Source organism: Exophiala dermatitidis (assembly GCF_000230625.1).
Source record: "Exophiala dermatitidis NIH/UT8656 unplaced genomic scaffold supercont1.2, whole genome shotgun sequence".
In the NCBI taxonomy this organism is placed as follows: Eukaryota; Fungi; Ascomycota; class Eurotiomycetes; order Chaetothyriales; family Herpotrichiellaceae; genus Exophiala; species Exophiala dermatitidis.
The window spans coordinates 2,879,127-2,896,255 of record NW_008751647.1 but is presented as its reverse complement, the minus strand read 5'-3'; the positions used below and the strand labels follow the sequence as shown (position 1 = coordinate 2,896,255).

Genomic DNA, 17,129 nt, shown 5'->3' with positions numbered 1-17,129 from the left:
AAGCAACAATCAAAAAGAGCATTGCTTGCTTCGGGCCATGAGTGATGGCCCGATCCACCACCAGCGCCACGTCAGAGCTGATTATATAAGCAGGATCTCCTCGAAGCCTCGACGTAGCAATATGCAACTTAAGCGTGAGAACCGATTGGAATGTGCTTGATACAACAGGACCAAGGACGACCTAGAGGTATATGGTAATATACAGCTATATACATATCTACATAATGTTACATTGTTCCTACATTCATCAAGGCCAATCAATTACTTCCAGTGTTGTAGGATGCCCCCGCCACTCCTGCTCGTTGGTTTCGTCAGTAGTAAGTGGCCCATCCAGGCCTGTCTGTTCTCATTATCATCTGAGTGTCTTTCTGCCCATGTGAGAAGCAGAGATTTGTTCGGCCTACTTCACTGCCTGTTAGCCAGAACCAATCTGTGGAGGCACTCATTCAACGAGTGAAGCGCCGTTGTACTCCTGAACATCACTCGTAGCGGCTCACGTTACTCGTTCAATGCCCTGATCTCGAGTCACTGATCGTCGTGGGAGTTTCAGACCCAGAAAGTGAACAAGAGCCAGCTAGATCTGTTCTCTCCAGCAAAACAGCCAAATGGTCGACCTCACCCTCGGTGGCCGCCTTGGCTTTTCCCCGACGATGGCTTTTCTGTAGCTCCACTTGTTGCCCAGCCTCGTTCTCGATCAGCGACAATGCCTGCTTTCCGGCAGGTTGTGGGCGCGTTCTGTTTTTCCGCTCCTGTATAATCTTCAACAGGCCACATACTTCGTCTTCAAGATCATCCAGATCCAGATCCACTGTCTCTCGAGTGCTCTGGGCCAGTTTCTTTCTGTACACTTTCAACATCCGACAGGCCTGCTCGGTCGCCATACCCAAGCTGCCAAAATCAGAAGTCGACGCCTGGCTTAGACTCTGCCGACGAGCTGGAGCCAGAGCTTGAGATCGTAAGTGTAGATCTGCAGGAACTGACGGCGGCCGGCGTAATTTACCATTGTTGGATTTCTGCCTTTGTTTAGGCGTCGTAGGCATCGAGACCGGAAAGTTCGACGGGGAAGGTGACCTTTCGGGTTCTTTCGCCTCTCTTGGGCCGGAAAGTCCGATAGTGTCGACACTACCAAGAACGTTGGTGCGAGATGACTGTTTCTTCAATCTCGAGGAGACTCGGGGTGCGGGCGAAGGGGACCGTGGCGCATTCAGCCTTCTTTCACTACTAGCACAGTTCTGGCTGGCCACAGGGTTGACCGCTACTTTACTAGGTGTCTCCTCGTCGTCCTCCATTGTTGTGGACAGCGCAAGCCTTGACGTCTTCCTTTTCAGGCGGACTGGCGACACCGAACGAGGCGTAGGCGGTGACATCGAGCTTCCTCTAGTCAATTCCGCAATATCCACTTTCGTCAGAACCTTCCTCAGTGGGGGGAGAGATGCTGGGCTCTGCTTGGCCTGTAGATCCTCCGTTCCTTCAGAGGACAGGCTGTGCCCCTGAGGCCGGTCTGGCGAAGGATATGGAGCTGCAAACGTAGCCTTGCTGATTTTCCATAGCATTATAGTGCCGTCCAATCCCGTAGTGACAATCGTCAACTGATTACCAGGGGTACCATCGTCAGACTCCTGGAGCAAGGCAACGTCACTCACGCCCTCCGTATGGCCTGATTCTCGTCCCAGCAGAGTGAGGGATTTCTCATTGTATACTCGAATAGACTTGTCCATGGAACAATATCCAATGATTAGTTGTTGCGCAACATCTGCAGAATCGGGAAGAGAGCTGCAGATGATCGAATTCAAAAAGACGGAATCATCACTCTCGGAGTTTCCGAGCTTACATGCATCCGTCATTGAACCCGTCCTGTAGTCAACTTTTGTGATGCGACGGTCCATACTAGCCACCAGAAGCGTATCATTGGCCGCAATCGTCATAGACAACGGAGTGCTTTTGAGTGTCAAGACCCTCGTGGATAGAAACGCAACGGCAGTGTGATCGTCTGGTTCCCTCAGAACGCGCTCACGAATAATCAAGGACCTGTCGGAGGAACAAGAAAGCAATCTCTGCCCCATCTGGCCAAATAAAACTTGATTGACTGACCCGACATGATCATCCATGGTCTGCAGGAGCTCCAAGCCAGTACCATCAAGTCGAAAGAGTTGCACCATCCGGTCACGGCTGCAGGTTGCCACCAACGACCCTTCATCGGCCACCGCGATGCTTGTGATTTCCGAGCCGTGTGCTCGAAGGGTGTGTACAACGTGGAATTCTGGGCTCCTGGCTATTTTGAGCACACCAAACCGATCCCCAACAAGGAAGGATTCCTCAGCAGGCCAATATCGTATTCGGCAGAGTTCGTTCTCACAACCTTCGCCATGCACGTCCGATTCTTCGAGATCAACCTGCCTCTGAGACAACAAAAGCCCCTCCGCATCCCAGAACTTGATCTCCCCGTTCTTTGACCACGTGAAAAAAGATCCTAGCTCGGACATAGTAGGAAGGCTTTGCACGCCTTGAAGAATACTGTTGTGAGCGGCAAATGTCGGCTGAAATTGGTCCTGTTCGTTCGCGTCGCGTCGCTGGATCTGTAAGCTTCCTTCGTTGTCTAATGTGATGATGTGGTCCCGAAGGACACCTATAGCCATAATGGACTTTCCTGCTTGCTGAGCAACCCCCAAAGAGCGGCGAATTGATGATGATCGACGAGGTATCCGAAGTGGGTTGTGTGTGCCGGGAATTTCGTCGTCGTTTTTGTGTAACCCCCCAAGTTCTTCGATATGCAAGCCTTCAGAGGTACCCATCAAGACTTGGTTTGTGGCAGCCAGAAAAGCGATCGAGGTGATGGAAAACTGTGTCTTCTTGAGCATCTGCAGTTCAAGTGTTCCTCGAGAGATGTCGACCAAGCACAAATGCCCAGTCTCAGTTCCCAAAACAACAAGATTCTCATCAACTGGGGTTACGCATGTAAATGTCGAGTCCACCATGGGGCCCAACAGACAGTTGCGGCCCTGCAAGGGTGTAGGTCCAGGACTCGAAGTAAAAATCTCTGACGGTCTATACTTCGACTTCCTAGGGGAGGGTTGCTTCGCCGAATCTTTGATGTGCCAAACTTTGACATGCCTTGTCCCAACGGTAATCAGATTGTCGCCGCACCACGTCATGTCACAGATATTAGTGGTGCACTTGTTGGCGGAATGCAGACTCAATTGGCCCGTCCTCGAGTTAAGCGACCATATGAATAGGAAGCCGTCATTCAGATTTCCCAGTGTAGCCAGATATCTCATGTCAGCGCTGAAAGCTATGCAGCGGACGCCATGTGTGTGATCCGTCACCACCGAGGTCGGGATCTCGCCTGACGCGTCCTCGGCAGTAGAATACAGCAGGACACGGGGATTGTACCCAGATTCTCCTACCGCAAGCCATCGGCCATCCGAATCCAACGCAACACAGGATGTAGATTTTATCCGTTCCCTTGCGGTCCACGTCTGCCCTCCTGACTCTTCCATCCAGTCACGCCCGAACGAACCGCCATTGTAATCTTCGGACCCCCTTGACGGTGCGAAGCTGGTCCTTCTCCGGGACGGCGAGGCGGCTGGAGAGCCTTCATAATGGGAAGTGGGCGGGTTTATAGATGGCGCCGTTGGGCGGGCCTTGTAGTATCGGTGCGAAAGTTTCTGGTCTGAGCCCACTTTTGCCAACACTGCAACAGCGCCTGCGCAGTAAGCATATGTTTCAGTTGATGGACAACATGCGAGTCCACTTGGACTGGTTGTGGTGGTGCCGATCACTTTCTGTAATTGCAGGGCTATATCAGAAGATCGTGGTTTGCGAGGAGACCCAACCCCGAGCTTGGGGATGACGGGGGAACCGGTGGGTGTTGTGCGTAAGGAGGGGGTTTGAGAATTCAACCTGCTTCGGAGGCTGTACGAATGAGAAGCCATGGTTCACATTGTCATCGGGAGGGGTGCAGAGGGCGGCCGACGGAGCGTATCCTGCACAGCGGGTGTTGCGTCGTTGTAGGGCGCCAGATCAACAATTGGGTTCAGGGTAAGGCATGTTGTTGGGAAGAGCTGATGTGCGTTGACGGATGATTGTTTCCGCGGTTGCTGTCTGAGGATTGTGTCTCGAAGTGTGAGTGAAGTAAACATTGAGCAAGCCAGCTTTTGGCATTGGGATTTCATCCCTTCATCATGCGCCAAACTGCGCACGTTCATCAGCCCGTGTTTACATTCTTTACCAATGTAGACATCCCACTCAGCCACATGCGGCTGAGGATTGTAGGGTGTGTGGCTGAATAGTGTGACTAATTTATTACGTTACTAACTGCTATCAATCTTGACTACCTATATTACCCGACCTCCCCGGACACGAAGACCACCCTACCTACCTACCTACTCTCGACTACGCTGTTGGCAGCGATGGAGCGCGTCGCGGAACATCCCACCTCTTAAGTCCGGAGTAGCACATACTGGAGATGCAATACGACGTCGGCCACCACTACGAGTACAGGACAGGCATCTTCCGTATCATCCACCCTTGCCGTGTTGAAATGCGTCTCTCGGATATCGCGCCGTTGTGCCTGATAGAGGCATTCCAGCGAGACCATACACCAGGTCTACCCCTGCATTTGGGACTAGTTCTCCCGGCCCTGGATCACTAATCAACTATTTCGCAGAAATCCATGCCCGAGGGCTGACCTGCTGGATTCCTACCTAGGTACTCTGGTAGGCCGTTGGCACTATCAGCCGGTGCAATATTGCACATGGAACTGCCTGAATAATGACCCAGTTCACGCTTTAACGCACATGCTTGGATTTGTTAGCAATGGATACAAAAGATGTTGCAGATTGGAATTCCTCCCCATGTAGGGAATGTTCCACGAAGCCAGACTTATTACCTCCCGTCGGTGCTTAAACAGTTGGCTTCCCTGGTATTCGTGTCAGACTTGGTAACGCGTTATTTTCAGCTAGGTACATGAGTAACCTTTGCTTTTGAGCCACCTTCATGACTGACCCGGGAGCTGCTAAAGCTGGAGTGATGGGTAATGGCATGCGCAGAGGGAAAAGAGAATGTAATCGTTTTCAAGGCCGGTCTTCCAACCTCCTCTGGACTCCTGCAGTCTTGCCGGACACCAAACATAATATCGTAAACTCATAATGGCATAATGGGCAGCCACGAAGAAAAAAGAAGCCTCCTGCAAATGTTGGTATATCGCAGCTCTTCTAAACGCCGACCGACGGAACAATCCAAACTGATACATGACTCTCTAGTGGATCACAGTGAGCCTCCAAGCGAGTCCAAGGGGAACTCGGAGTCGAAATCTAGTGCGGTGCCGTCGGCATAGCTGTCGGATCTGTTGTAGAGCATGTCGTGGGCTCCAAAAGCGTCGAACTTATCGAACTTGTCAGGTATGAGCATTTCGCTAAAAGATTGATCTTGACATGATCGTAGAGTGCCCAATTCAGCAGTAAGCTCGGCAATCCGGTTGTTCAATTTCGTGACTTCGTCCGCCTGTCGGGTGTACGACTGCAAAAGGTCCTGATGCTTCTCGTGGAGGTCTTCTAGTTGGTGTTCCAAGCCTTTGAGGTGCTTTTCTTTGCGCTCTCGGAAAGCTCTTTGCGACGCTCGATTCTGCGCTCGACGTCTCTGGCTAACAGTTAATGCATGATGTTTAGCAACTCCCACGAATTCGACGCACCACATGCATACTAGTGATCTGATCCTTGCCTTTTGCACTAGTTGAGGTGCTGCCTGACCTTCGCTTTCCCCGTTCCGGCTGATCTGGTGTATTTCCGTTGTCATACTGGGCAGAGATGCTGGATGTTGATGTTGGAGAATAGAAGTTGGAGGGCGTCGTGCCGTACTGGATAATATTGTAAGTCATGGACGCGTCGTTGAGCTTCATTCGGCTTGTGTGCTGGAGCCAGTCAGTGCGCTCGTCTTCCAGCAGGAAACGAGCCTTGCTCACGTGAGGTGAATTGGGACTAGAGCTCTCGGAGGTGCTGTCGAAGTATTGTCCAGCGGTGAAGAAGGATTGGTGTGGTGACTGTGACGGAGAGCCCGTGAAGCAGTAGTCCATGTTGATTTGTAAACACAACGGCGAGTTTCCTACAGCGTTGGCGGTTGTTTTCGCACGTAGGAGGTGGTGAACAAGGCTGCCCCTGATCTCGTGGCTCTCTCCCCGAACAAATGTGATTCGTAAGGTGGTCACTGAGAGGTGAGCGAGAGATAGAAAGATTCAAAACCTGGGTCACTGTGAAGACACCCTGCTAGGCAAGGCGATAAGTATATAACATCGAAGCATTAGCATGGGTTCGCGTCCTCTGCGAGCCGTCCCCCGCTAGTTGTACGAGGTGGATCATCGTTCAGCCATTGTTGCGGCACAAACACGGAGCCACGTACATTACATAAGGTTACGGAAGTGCGTCTCCCAGCTTGGTGGACATGATATAATTGACCAGGGGCACACTGGCCGTAGGAAAAGGATGGTCATACAGACACGTCCATGCATTTTAGACAGACTTGGGCAGATCCCATCCAGTTGGACAAACCCTGCTGATTTCTCGAACAGGTTGGCGTTGAGGGGCCAAGCTCGAAGGTCATTGCATGTTCGAAGCCATTTGGAAGCGTAAGCCTGAGGTCAGCACCGCTTCGCAATGCACCGCCGGAAAACAAGGATGGACATGCAGCCAGGACCTCTGCTTTTGAAAAGGCTGCTTGACAAAAGACTCCAGAGCCGCCGGTCGAGGTTAGCGAACTGGGCCGCGGAGAAGACGAGGGGATAGAAGACAGGTGATTGGAACAGCCACGGCAAGCCCATACTTAAACTGGGCATTCATTCTTCAAGGCTGACGGTTCCACATCGCAAGGACCTTGCAAGCGGGGAGGGGAGGGGATCAGGCAGCAGAACACGACGAAGCAGGGGCAGGTTGCGGACGTAACAATCATAGCGAGCGGTGGGATACTGTGCCATGGTAGCTGAGGGCGGTAGGTAGATCTTCATCTCGGCGTGAGACGCGGGACAGAGCCATGCTAGAACAACTGCTGGAGAAAGTAAAAGGTCCCAACTCGAAGTGTTCAAGTCTCTGCCCCCTTCCTGCAGAAATGGCTGGGATGTTCGGAACACGCCCTATGCAAGACGATGTCTCGACAAGACGGCGGTGCGAGAGATGGTGAGATGGTGCTGAGAGAGACTGCGCATCCCTGTAGACACTTTTTCGCGCATGCACCGACTCGTCAGACTGCGCTGCAACTTTGCACTTGAATCTGCCAGTTGCATCGCTCCTGCCACTCCAGCTGCCCCGCTCCTTCCGCGTCCAAGTTTCTGTCAACTTTGAACCTCAGATTCACTGACAACTTGAATTTGCAGTGAACTTGAAGCCCTCAGTCTTCGACTTCATCTCTGACATTTCACTGACTACTAGTGCCTTAGGTACCTGGTAGGTACAACTTCACTTCTAAGTCCCGGACATGCCGTTCATGTCTCCTCCGATAAATGATGGAATCGACCAAAGCCTCAGGTCGGCTGTCCCTGAGCCCACTCCACGCACCCAAAACATCCCCCTTGCGCCTGGTTCTACTAATATGCCATCGACCCTTCCCCACTTCTACCGGACACCTGGTACAGCAGTAGGTGACTTCCTGGCAGGGTTAATCAGGGTCACATAGGGCCTTTTGCTAGTCTGGAGATAGCTTGTGATTCGCCTTGCAGCTTCACGGTACAGTAGGCCTGAGGTCCTGGTGCCTCGTGTCTTTGCTTTCCCGGGCTGGCACTCGTAATGGACCAAGTCCCTGCTTGAGGCCTACACACACACTGGGGATTCGATTCCAAACTCAAATATCCTCATTTCGACCCATGCCTATTTGCCTACCCTAGTCTGCTCATGTAATACATTTCGGCTGATTACTGATCACTCTTGCTCAATGTCCCCAGGTCGATTGCAATCCAGTGATGGTTATACCATTTCCCGACTATATTCTCCACCGTGGTCGTATCGATATCTCAGGTACATGTGAGCTTTGTCGACGCCTCTGTGAGTCATTGATAGATGGAAACAATCAGTCCCCGGGGAATCAGTACCGGGCGTGAGCCGGTGGTTCTTCTCCCAAAGTTTGGATGTTGCGTAAGGGTCTATCCAGCCCCGCAAACCGCTCAGATGTGCCACTCTTTATCTACTCCTTCCTGGGAGACATCTCCTTGGTGGGCATAAGCAGACTTACTTCTAGGCTTGACCTCAAACGGTAATGGTTTTCCTGGCCTTGGGTTCCCCGATCGCCGTCCCGTCGATCTCCATGATCATGGGTCAAATTCTGGCTTTGTCTTTGGATTCAGTTTCAAAAGCATCCCAGCCCAAGCACATGAGGCGTGAAGGACCCTGCTGCTGACTCAATATGGCTTTTCTTGTTCTTTGTACACTATTCAGCCCTCTTACACCACCTACGCCCTCGTGGCCCCTCTCTTGCCGAGTCATGCACACAGTGATGCAACGACATCCACCGGGGTTTCCCATATTGGCAAGCTGCTGTAGTCAAAGATGGGCGACACCTGGGCAGGAGAGAGACGTGCACTATGCCGCACTCGAAGCCCTCGAGTACAGTGTCAAATCCTAGAGGTGCTGTTCATCTCCATGCCTAGACAGACAGATAGACTCTCGTCGAACTATTCCCAGATGCACGCTGCAGGAGTACTAGGGGAAGCGCAACTGCAGCCCCGTACCCTGATGATCAGCCGGGCTATCATTAGCACTTAAGCGGCATGACATCTGCGCAGCGGTAGGTGTACAGTACATGGCTGCACAGCGTACTCGTTCCCCCTCGAAACACAATTCCTGACCCATCTTCCAGCTGATACCTTCACGTATATTTCTCGATGCCCGGGATAACATTCCAACTGGGCTTGGCAAGCAGCACACGGTAATACAGGGCATACATAGGTACCTAACAGATGCAACCACGGAGTTCCTGTTGCCCCGGGGTTGGAAATTGGTTGTATTCAGCCGACATTCAGCCATGAACGGTCATCACGTAAAATTGGGCGAGACACGGCAGACGAAACCGTTCAATCTAAGATGGGGAGGGATCAGGCATCGCTAGCGCTACTAGCGCGGAAGATCGTCACGATACAATATGTGAAGTGGACAACTGGAAAGTTCAAGTCAGCTGGTCGCCCGGATATTGTTGGAGATGTTTTTCTGGGGCGACCCGGCGTAAACAGGGACAAATTTTGGTTTTCTGTGGCTGATGTTCTGGAAGCAATCGACTTGTGTAACAGTGGTAGGAAACGTGCCTTGTGTGACAATGAAGCAGGACTCTGCCACAAATGACAGTGTGAGAGAAGGGGAGAGCGCACAAACCACCTACTGCGCCCCATGGGGTAGTAGGCATGATGATCTGCGGGTTGCCCTGGGCAATAATCGGCGAATGTACTGAGGAGGAAGTTTGAAATCTTATCTACCAGACAATATACAAAGGACTGTATAGTCCTGCAAGTCCTACGGAGGTAGAATTGGGTGTTTCAAGGTGGGCTACGGTAACAACCCAGTTTCATCCTTCCTGCTGCTCTGTGCAGTACTACCACTACAGTACTAGTTGTACTCAGGGCGCGTTCTAACTTGCGGGATGCGCTGCGGTCCGAACCCAACTAGTAGCGCCACGGGTGTGTAAACTTCCAGAACTAGTCCGATCAAGTACTAGTTGTAGAACAGATGTGGTTGTCTATGAGGAACAAAGTACTCTACTACTGCTAATTCTGAGAAACATGGCCCTGACTTTGACACCATTTGTTGTTCCTTACCTAGGTATTTACTGGGAGATTCACTGCTAGATACTAGTCACTGTAGCAGAACGAGCTCTTCTCCGTGCCGCAATCATGCAGCTGTCAACAGCTTGACTGAGGCCGGCATGAATGATTACTGCCAGTGGCCCGAGGGACCAAAAAATACTAGGAGTACGCAGGATAATGTCGCCAAAGTCGTGCTCATACACAATTATCGCACATTTGATTCACCGGTAGGTAAGCAAGCTGTTACTGTAGACTGCACTTGGTCTTGCATCCTCATTCAGGTTGATACAACTACTCAGTCTCCAATACTGTCACATCGTTCTGCTGTCCATCTCCTGCCTAGTGTGGACTGCCGCAGGCCAACTGGCAACCTGAATACAATGCAAGGCAATAAATAGACATGTAATGCTGTGTTTCTGCTGCAAACACGTGAGCGGGAGGACAATTGGAGCAACTTTTAGCGCGTCAGTGTCATAGATTGTAGAGCTGCCTACCTCTTAATTGTCGCGCACCCTTTCCCAGCACCACGCTTCCTTCTATAATAAGCCTGAGATATTAGATAGAAGCATGGTATCCCGTCCGAGTCTCTTTCTTCTCCAGACTCTAGGCTGGCCGACTAGTTCAGCCTCAGGTTCATTCAACCCCTAAATCTCTGAGGCTGTCGCATGGGCGTGTCCATGTCCGTGGCCGTGCCTGGCCTGAATTGTCGCGCTCTACTACTGGGCAGCCCACTGCGTCCGTCCCCTTTAGCCCTCCACTTGGTGGCCTGCGGGCGGCAGGGATGATCTGGATGAGCTGGAGGAGCAACTCATGATCCGGCCTGAAATGATCTGCCAGTCGCGCTATGGGCCTGTCGGATCCTGCCTGGCGTGGTGACCCCATGTCCAAAGGAGCCTATGCCCGTTGTTCCCCGGGCCACTTATCTCAACTGGGGCCATGTTAGCTGCACTGACAGAGGGGCCCTGGTTGCAGTACATTGCACCAGTCAACTTCAGCGTGCCTCCAGTGCCTCCATGCTCTTCTGCATACTGCTAATTGTCCACGACCTGAGCCAGCATCTCCTGATCCAGCTCGTCTGCTTCGTTCTGCCACCTGCGAACAGTGTCATCGGAGAATCTCAGACGTCAAATGCGTCTGCGGTGGCAAAGAAACTACATCGCCAACTGCATTGTCTCCCGTCATCGGGCTGCTCAAAGTAAGTGCCAATCCCTCTCTTTCCACATCCCCCAGCACATCGAGCAGCAATGATATCCTAACCGAAATCCGCTCCAGCCTCGCCTCCCGTGCCGATACACTGACTCTCCTTTCGTCTGCGCGTTTCCTCCTTCCGGCGCCGACATTGCTCGGTCAAGAATGAGAGATATCTCCAAGCCTCATTGCGCATCTGATTGAGGGCTTTGACACCCACCGCAACCCAATCAACCGATATCTTCCTTCCGCCGGCCTCGATCAAGCTATCGTGGAGCCATAATGGGGTGTACCGGTTCTAGAATAGAACCTCAAGAGAGGGAATCCAGTGCACGAAATGCGAAGATCGAGCGCCAGTTGCGACATGACAGAAAAACATATGCACGGACCGTCAAGATCTTGCTATTAGGTATGCAACAACTGATCCCAGGCGCAAGCACACTTAACAAGATTTGCTAACACGGCCATGGGATCCAGGTGCGGGAGAGTCGGGCAAATCCACCATAATCAAACAAATGCGCATCATCCATTCTAGGGGATTTCAGGATGATGAGAGAGTGCAAATCCGAGCGGTTATCTACTCCAACGTCGTCATCGCGTTTCGCATATTATATGAGATCATGCAGGATGAGAAGATCGACTTCGAAGACGAAGCCAACGAGGCTCATGCCGAATTCCTTGACTCTATCCCGTCCGACGTGGATGCCCACGATGCCTTTCGCGACAAGAGAGTCAAAGAAGCCATGCTCACCATGTGGAAGGATGCTGGTGTCCAGAAGGCAGTGGCCAAAGGTCATGAATTCGCCCTGCATGACAACCTCAGCTACTACTTCCAGAACATCAACCGCATGTTCGAACCTGACTGGATCCCCGATGACCAGGACATATTGCATGCTCGACTGCGTACCACTGGCATTACCGAGACCGTTTTCGAGCTTCGAGACCTGACTTTCCGCATGATGGATGTTGGAGGACAGAGATCCGAACGCAAGAAATGGATTCATTGCTTTGAAGGTGTCCAATGTCTGTTGTTCATGGCTGCTATGTCCGGATATGACCAATGTCTCGTGGAAGACGCAAATGCCAATCAGATGCACGAGGCAATGATGCTTTTTGAGTCTTTGGTCAATGGCCAATGGTTCAAGGACAAGCCGATCATCCTTTTCCTCAACAAAATCGACCTGTTTCGTGAGAAATTGCCCATTTCTCCCATCTCAGTACACTTCCCGGACTACACCGGAGGCGATGCTGATGAGAATGCCGCAAAGGAGTTCTTTGCCAACAAATTCCGAGCCCTTAATCGAAACAGCAACCGAGAAATCTACATTCACTTCACAAACGCCACTGACACCAACCTGCTCAAAGCCACCATGGAAGATGTACAGGATATTCTAATCCAGAAGAACCTTCAACGACTTGTGTTGTGATGAGACTGGGCATGAGTTCTTCGCACAACGTCAGCTCTCCGGTTGTTCTTGGTGGACATGTCGAATTCTTGTCTAGAGCCCGGAGAGGTGAGACCCAACAACTGTTCCAGCCTGCGTCGCACTTCGTCGGCCTTTTTCGTCATCCAGGCATGGCGATGTCTTCCCTTGTCAAACAACCCATCGTCTCTCTTTCCCATGAACCAGAATTCTTCTCAGAGAGGAAACCGTCGGCCCAACCCGTCAATCTTTGCTTGATTCCCCCCTTTAAAACAGCGTCGGCGAAATCGGAGTGCAGGCAGCGGGTGACATATGCGCTTGTTATCATTTTCAAAAAATGAGCGAACAATCGGACGGACTTTCGAGAGCAAAAGAGAAGGATGCTCTCAGAGAAAACGGTGCTCTCGTACAAAGTGTCACATTCGGGGCCGGGTCCTGTGTTTGTGCACATAATTCCAGGGTTGTGTTTGTTTTCCCCTTCTTCGATTCCCCTTACCCGCAGAATTCTACGAGCTTGATGACGGTTGATGAGAGTGTCTCCCTTTCCCGGAGCTGGTTACACACCTGTGGCTGCAGTCTTGTTCGTTTTTGCAGTTGTTTCGAGTCGGACTTTGTGGGCGGCAGAGAGGCGGCGGAAAGGCGAGGTTGAGCGTTCCTGTGGGTGGCTTGTGGTCGGGTGCCAGTGTGTGGATCATGGAATTTACTGAGCTGCGAGAGGCTGCGAACGGAGAGACTGTTCACGGGTATGCTGTTCAAGACTTGAAGCTGGCTGTCTGTTCTATGCCGGGCAATTCTGCGAAAGAAGACGGCCACGAGACGTCATTGAAAGACACATTGAGAAGGACAGAGAACAATGAATGATCCACGCCATAAGAAACTCAAGACGTAAGACTCAACAATTAGAAGGATGACTACTAGTAGCATGCTGTAACGTTGGTCTCTTATCTCGCTGCACCAAGTAGGGAAGTTTGCATTTGACCTGTGGTCTGTTTTCCTTTCCTTTTCCAGGTCGCACAGCACGAAAAGATAATTCCGTATCAGACTCAAACGCACGCTCGACCCACATATGTCCAAACACCCAAGTACAGCATCTTCATAATAGCCATCATTTAGCCACAGTAGACAGTTACAGCTAGAAAAGCCAATACCATACACAGCTTTGCCATCAGCGCCGGACTGGACTCAGTACACGCGATACCGCAAGAATAGAGCCCCGGTGAAGCTCTGCTCCCTCACACTCGCAGCCCGCTTTGACCCTACTATCTCAACTCCCAACCCGCCGAGAGAGGGAAAGCCCAAAAATCCAATTCCAAAGAGCAAACCCAAAACACCACCAACACAGTTTCGTTTTCAATCCCACCATCATTGTGTGTGCTTTTCGTTTCTCTGTTCTCTCACTTATGATCCCCCTTCAACTTATGATACAAATCACTTGCCAACGACGTACTCGGCCGCCGATCCTCAGAGACGCGTCTGCCAGCCGTAGGCTCCAGACCAAACAGACTATCCTTGCGCGTGACATCACTGGCGACAGCGACACTTCCCTTGCGGGAATTTGCGGTGGCAGCGCCTCCGGCTGCATATGTGACTGAGCTTCGTCGACCAGTTCCGGCGGCCATAGCGGCAGCAGCTTCAGCTTCCGCAGATGCAGCAACGTTCTGCACGGCTTGAGCGGCAGCAGCGGCGTGGTGGTCTAAAGCGGCCTGCGAGGCGCGACGGTCGCTTTCTAATGCGTTCGAGGCCGCGCTGTGGCGACGGTAGAAGCCGCTGTGTTTGCGGAGGAATTCGTCGTATGTCGGGTTCGCTTTGTAGCCGGCGCCGCCGGTTAGGGCGGGCGGCATGGTGAATGCGCCTGACATGATTTGTTTTTTTTTTTTTTCGGGGGCTGCCTGAAGCTGCCCTAGGTGCCGGGTGAAAGTAAGGGAAGGGAAGCTTGGGGATAGCTAGTTGTAGCTGTATCTTGTTTCGGAAAAGATATCACTGGGTATGATGTGTCGAAATGAAACTGGGGACGTTGCGTCGATACTGGGGGGTGTTTGTTGAGTTGGATACACGAGGTAAAGCAGACGCTCGGCTGTTGTTGAGCCCAGCCCTGGAGAGATGTACTGGCCCAGGAGGTCACAGTAGTATATACTGTCCCAGTGCGAGGTATAGGGGCGGAGAGGTAGAGTGTGCGGTCGGCCTCTCAGACTGGATGAAACTGGATCACAAAGCACAGAGCAGTATAAGGTAGAGAGGTTCAGGGGCGTTCAAGTTGCAGAACTTTTTTTTCTCTGGTGGTCGTAAGACAAGGCAGAAAGAACAAACACCTTCGCTCCACGGTTGCGAGCGAGCACATCATCATATATGAAGGTAGGTACATACATACGCTTCTTCCAGACTCACCGTCGCCTGTCATGCCCTCGCCCTCAGTGACCAACAGGCCAGCCAGCCATCCCACCTCACACTGCCTTGAAAGCAATCCAAAACTTTAAGCTCGATCCCAGTGTGAGCATCGAATACTGGGCCTGGGCTGAACAAGGGCCCTCTCATCAGTCACTGGCAGAAACCCCGCATTACATTTGGTGGCCCGGAGAAAGGGTTCAGCTGGTGATTGATACGCTCAAAATCACCGCTTGAAAGATTCAGCGAGAGAGGGAACATTCCGGGGCCTGGCCTTTGAAGGTTTCGGCGATCCAATCATGCGATGCAGTCGACATGTTACGCGTAGGAGTAAGGCCCATCTTTGGCGAGCGTGACCATTGCATTGGAAATGACATGGTTGGATCAGTTTGCAGTTGGGCAATGGGCGCCTGCAGGTGGTCGAGACTCTCCTGTTGGACATTCTCGTATGGCTAGGGCAGCTTGTCGTGTTGCCCGCTGCCAGGTTTTGAGTGGGTGGTCGGCGACACTGGATGCCATGCCGTGAAGAGGAACTGCAGTTCCCACTTGAACTTGAATCCTGAGGGTGGAGAGTGACCTATCAATTCGGCCCGATAAGGACACAACGCACCTGGCACGTGTCACGTGTGGTCCAGCCTAATAATGACTAATCATACGCCGCTAGTGAATGAACATGTGACTCTCCAGTGGGATGGCTCGGCTGTGCATGCATGTGATTCGGATCCGGGAACGTCGTTGTTCCGGAGCGTGTATTTCGGTTGAGCGTTGAGGGCGTCACATCATCGCCGTACACCGCCCGCTTCTGCGTTTCATCCCCTTGTCGCATCACGCTCACGGCACCAACCTCGACGAGGAAAGAATACCTAGTATCTGCATAAAACTTCTGTGGTTTCGCTTTCTGCAGACCTACAACTGGTCTTTTATGCAACGCTGGCGTGCTTGAATCGATTCCAAATTCCTACAGTGGCCGTAGCACGGTCCTCCTGCCTGCGCATCGTCCCAACCGCTTCAAGTTCGCTGTTCGTTATTTCCCGTCAGCGCCTCAGTCTCCTTGCCACCAGAAACAGAAACAACATCCCCAAACCAAACAATCCGTTCGTCTCTGCCGCTTCTATTTCCTCCTCCCGTCCGCTCTCCATGGCTTCCGCAACGACCTTTTTCGATTTCACGCCCAAAGACAAGCGTGGGCAAGATTACCCTCTGTCGCAGCACAAAGGCAAAGTCGTCCTTGCGGTCAACACCGCCTCTAAATGCGGCTTCACTCCTCAATTCGCCGGACTCGAACAGTTGTACAAGAAGATATCGGAGAAATACCCCGACCAATTCGTCGTCGTCGGATTTCCGTGTAACCAATTCGGCGGACAGGATCCGGGCTCCAATGATCAAATCCAAGAATTCTGTCAGGTCAACTACGGCGTAACCTTTCCAGTGCTGGGAAAGACGGATGTCAATGGCGACAAGGCGGAGCCTGTGTTTGAGTGGATGAAGTCGGAGAAGCCGGGTTTGATGGGCTTGAAGAGAATCAAGTGGAATTTCGAGAAGTTTTTGATCGGTCGCGACGGAAAGGTTATCCACCGATACTCAAGCATGACCAAGCCAGAGACTCTGGAGAAAGACATCATTGCTGAGATTGAGAAGTCCAAGTCGGGTTAGAAGGACGGATTCAATGCGTATATTTTGGCGGCGGCGGCTGCTGAATCCCAAGTCCATATTCCAGGTCTTCGCCTTGATGTTGCTGTTTATATGCTTGTTGTTGATCGTTTGGCATCGTGTACTCCAACTCGACTTCGTCGTCTATCTCACGGTGTTTCCTCTCTTCCGCAGCGTGTTGTATCTTGCGCCTCCGCCTCACAATGATGAACAGAACAATAGATAGAAGGAGGAAAAGGCTGCAGTAAGTTAGCCAATGCAGGAGAAGCAGGTCGTAAAAGAACCAACGCACCTGAGGCCAATGATCAGGGGAATGCCAGTCGTCTGCCATTTGGTGACATATCCCTCGCACAGGTCCAGCGAAGGATCTGTGTTATGGCACTTTTCTTTTTCTTCTCTCTTCCACATGAACATACTGAAAGGATGGGTAGAGTTCAACAGCTATGCTGGAAATGCTGCAAGGGGCGGGCGATGCGAGCAGGAAAAATGGGACAAACAAAGAGATATCGCCGCAATTGCTTGTTAAAATATGCTTCGAAAGAGGTACTGGATGGTAAAAGTATAGTCCTTGGGCTTTATTCTGTAGAGCAATGCTTTGTTCCGGTAGTATCCAAGAGGTATTAAAGGTTGCGTAGGCGCAAGGTAAACAAGGAACCAGCCAACTTGGACGCGCCTACAGCTAAAACCTGGGGTGCGTTGAAACAGGGGCCGTA

The 17,129-nt window shown here is 51.7% G+C and overlaps 5 protein-coding genes across 5 annotated transcripts; 2 read left to right on the top strand and 3 right to left on the bottom strand.

Moving 5' to 3' along the window:
* Nucleotides 1-506: 506 nt before the first annotated feature.
* HMPREF1120_02501 (uncharacterized protein) lies at nucleotides 507-3,932 on the bottom strand (the record flags this gene model as incomplete). The annotated part of the gene is made up of 1 exon (XM_009156544.1): nucleotides 507-3,932. The coding sequence occupies one exon, from the start codon at nucleotides 3,930-3,932 to the stop codon at nucleotides 507-509; it is 3,426 nt and encodes a 1,141-aa protein (XP_009154792.1).
* Nucleotides 3,933-5,265: 1,333 nt separating this feature from the next.
* HMPREF1120_02500 (uncharacterized protein) lies at nucleotides 5,266-6,070 on the bottom strand (the record flags this gene model as incomplete). The annotated part of the gene is made up of 2 exons (XM_009156543.1): nucleotides 5,266-5,637; nucleotides 5,690-6,070. 2 exons carry the CDS (start codon nucleotides 6,068-6,070, stop codon nucleotides 5,266-5,268), a joined length of 753 nt encoding a protein of 250 aa, XP_009154791.1.
* A 4,209-nt stretch (nucleotides 6,071-10,279) lies between these two features.
* On the top strand, nucleotides 10,280-13,469 carry HMPREF1120_02499 (guanine nucleotide binding protein). Its single transcript, XM_009156542.1, has 3 exons — nucleotides 10,280-10,967; nucleotides 11,045-11,369; nucleotides 11,438-13,469. Exons 2-3 carry the CDS (start codon nucleotides 11,243-11,245, stop codon nucleotides 12,385-12,387), a joined length of 1,077 nt encoding a protein of 358 aa, XP_009154790.1. The 5' UTR covers nucleotides 10,280-10,967; nucleotides 11,045-11,242; the 3' UTR covers nucleotides 12,388-13,469.
* A 309-nt stretch (nucleotides 13,470-13,778) lies between these two features.
* HMPREF1120_02498 (uncharacterized protein) lies at nucleotides 13,779-14,225 on the bottom strand (the record flags this gene model as incomplete). Its single annotated transcript, XM_009156541.1, has 1 exon — nucleotides 13,779-14,225. One exon carries the CDS (start codon nucleotides 14,223-14,225, stop codon nucleotides 13,779-13,781), a length of 447 nt encoding a protein of 148 aa, XP_009154789.1.
* A 1,002-nt stretch (nucleotides 14,226-15,227) lies between these two features.
* HMPREF1120_02497 (glutathione peroxidase) lies at nucleotides 15,228-16,987 on the top strand. Its single transcript, XM_009156540.1, has one exon. It carries the CDS (start codon nucleotides 15,904-15,906, stop codon nucleotides 16,417-16,419), a length of 516 nt encoding a protein of 171 aa, XP_009154788.1. The 5' UTR covers nucleotides 15,228-15,903; the 3' UTR covers nucleotides 16,420-16,987.
* Nucleotides 16,988-17,129: the final 142 nt, after the last annotated feature.

Excerpts from the sequence above, each read along its gene's own strand:
- HMPREF1120_02499 (XM_009156542.1), top strand. The coding sequence starts at position 11,243 with ATGGGGTGTACCGGTTCTAGAATAGAACCTCAAGAGAGGGAATCCAGT. Across the intron at positions 11,370-11,437 it reads CGTCAAGATCTTGCTATTAG|GTGCGGGAGAGTCGGGCAAA; the intron begins GTATGCAACAAC and ends CATGGGATCCAG.
- HMPREF1120_02497 (XM_009156540.1), top strand. The coding sequence starts at position 15,904 with ATGGCTTCCGCAACGACCTTTTTCGATTTCACGCCCAAAGACAAGCGT.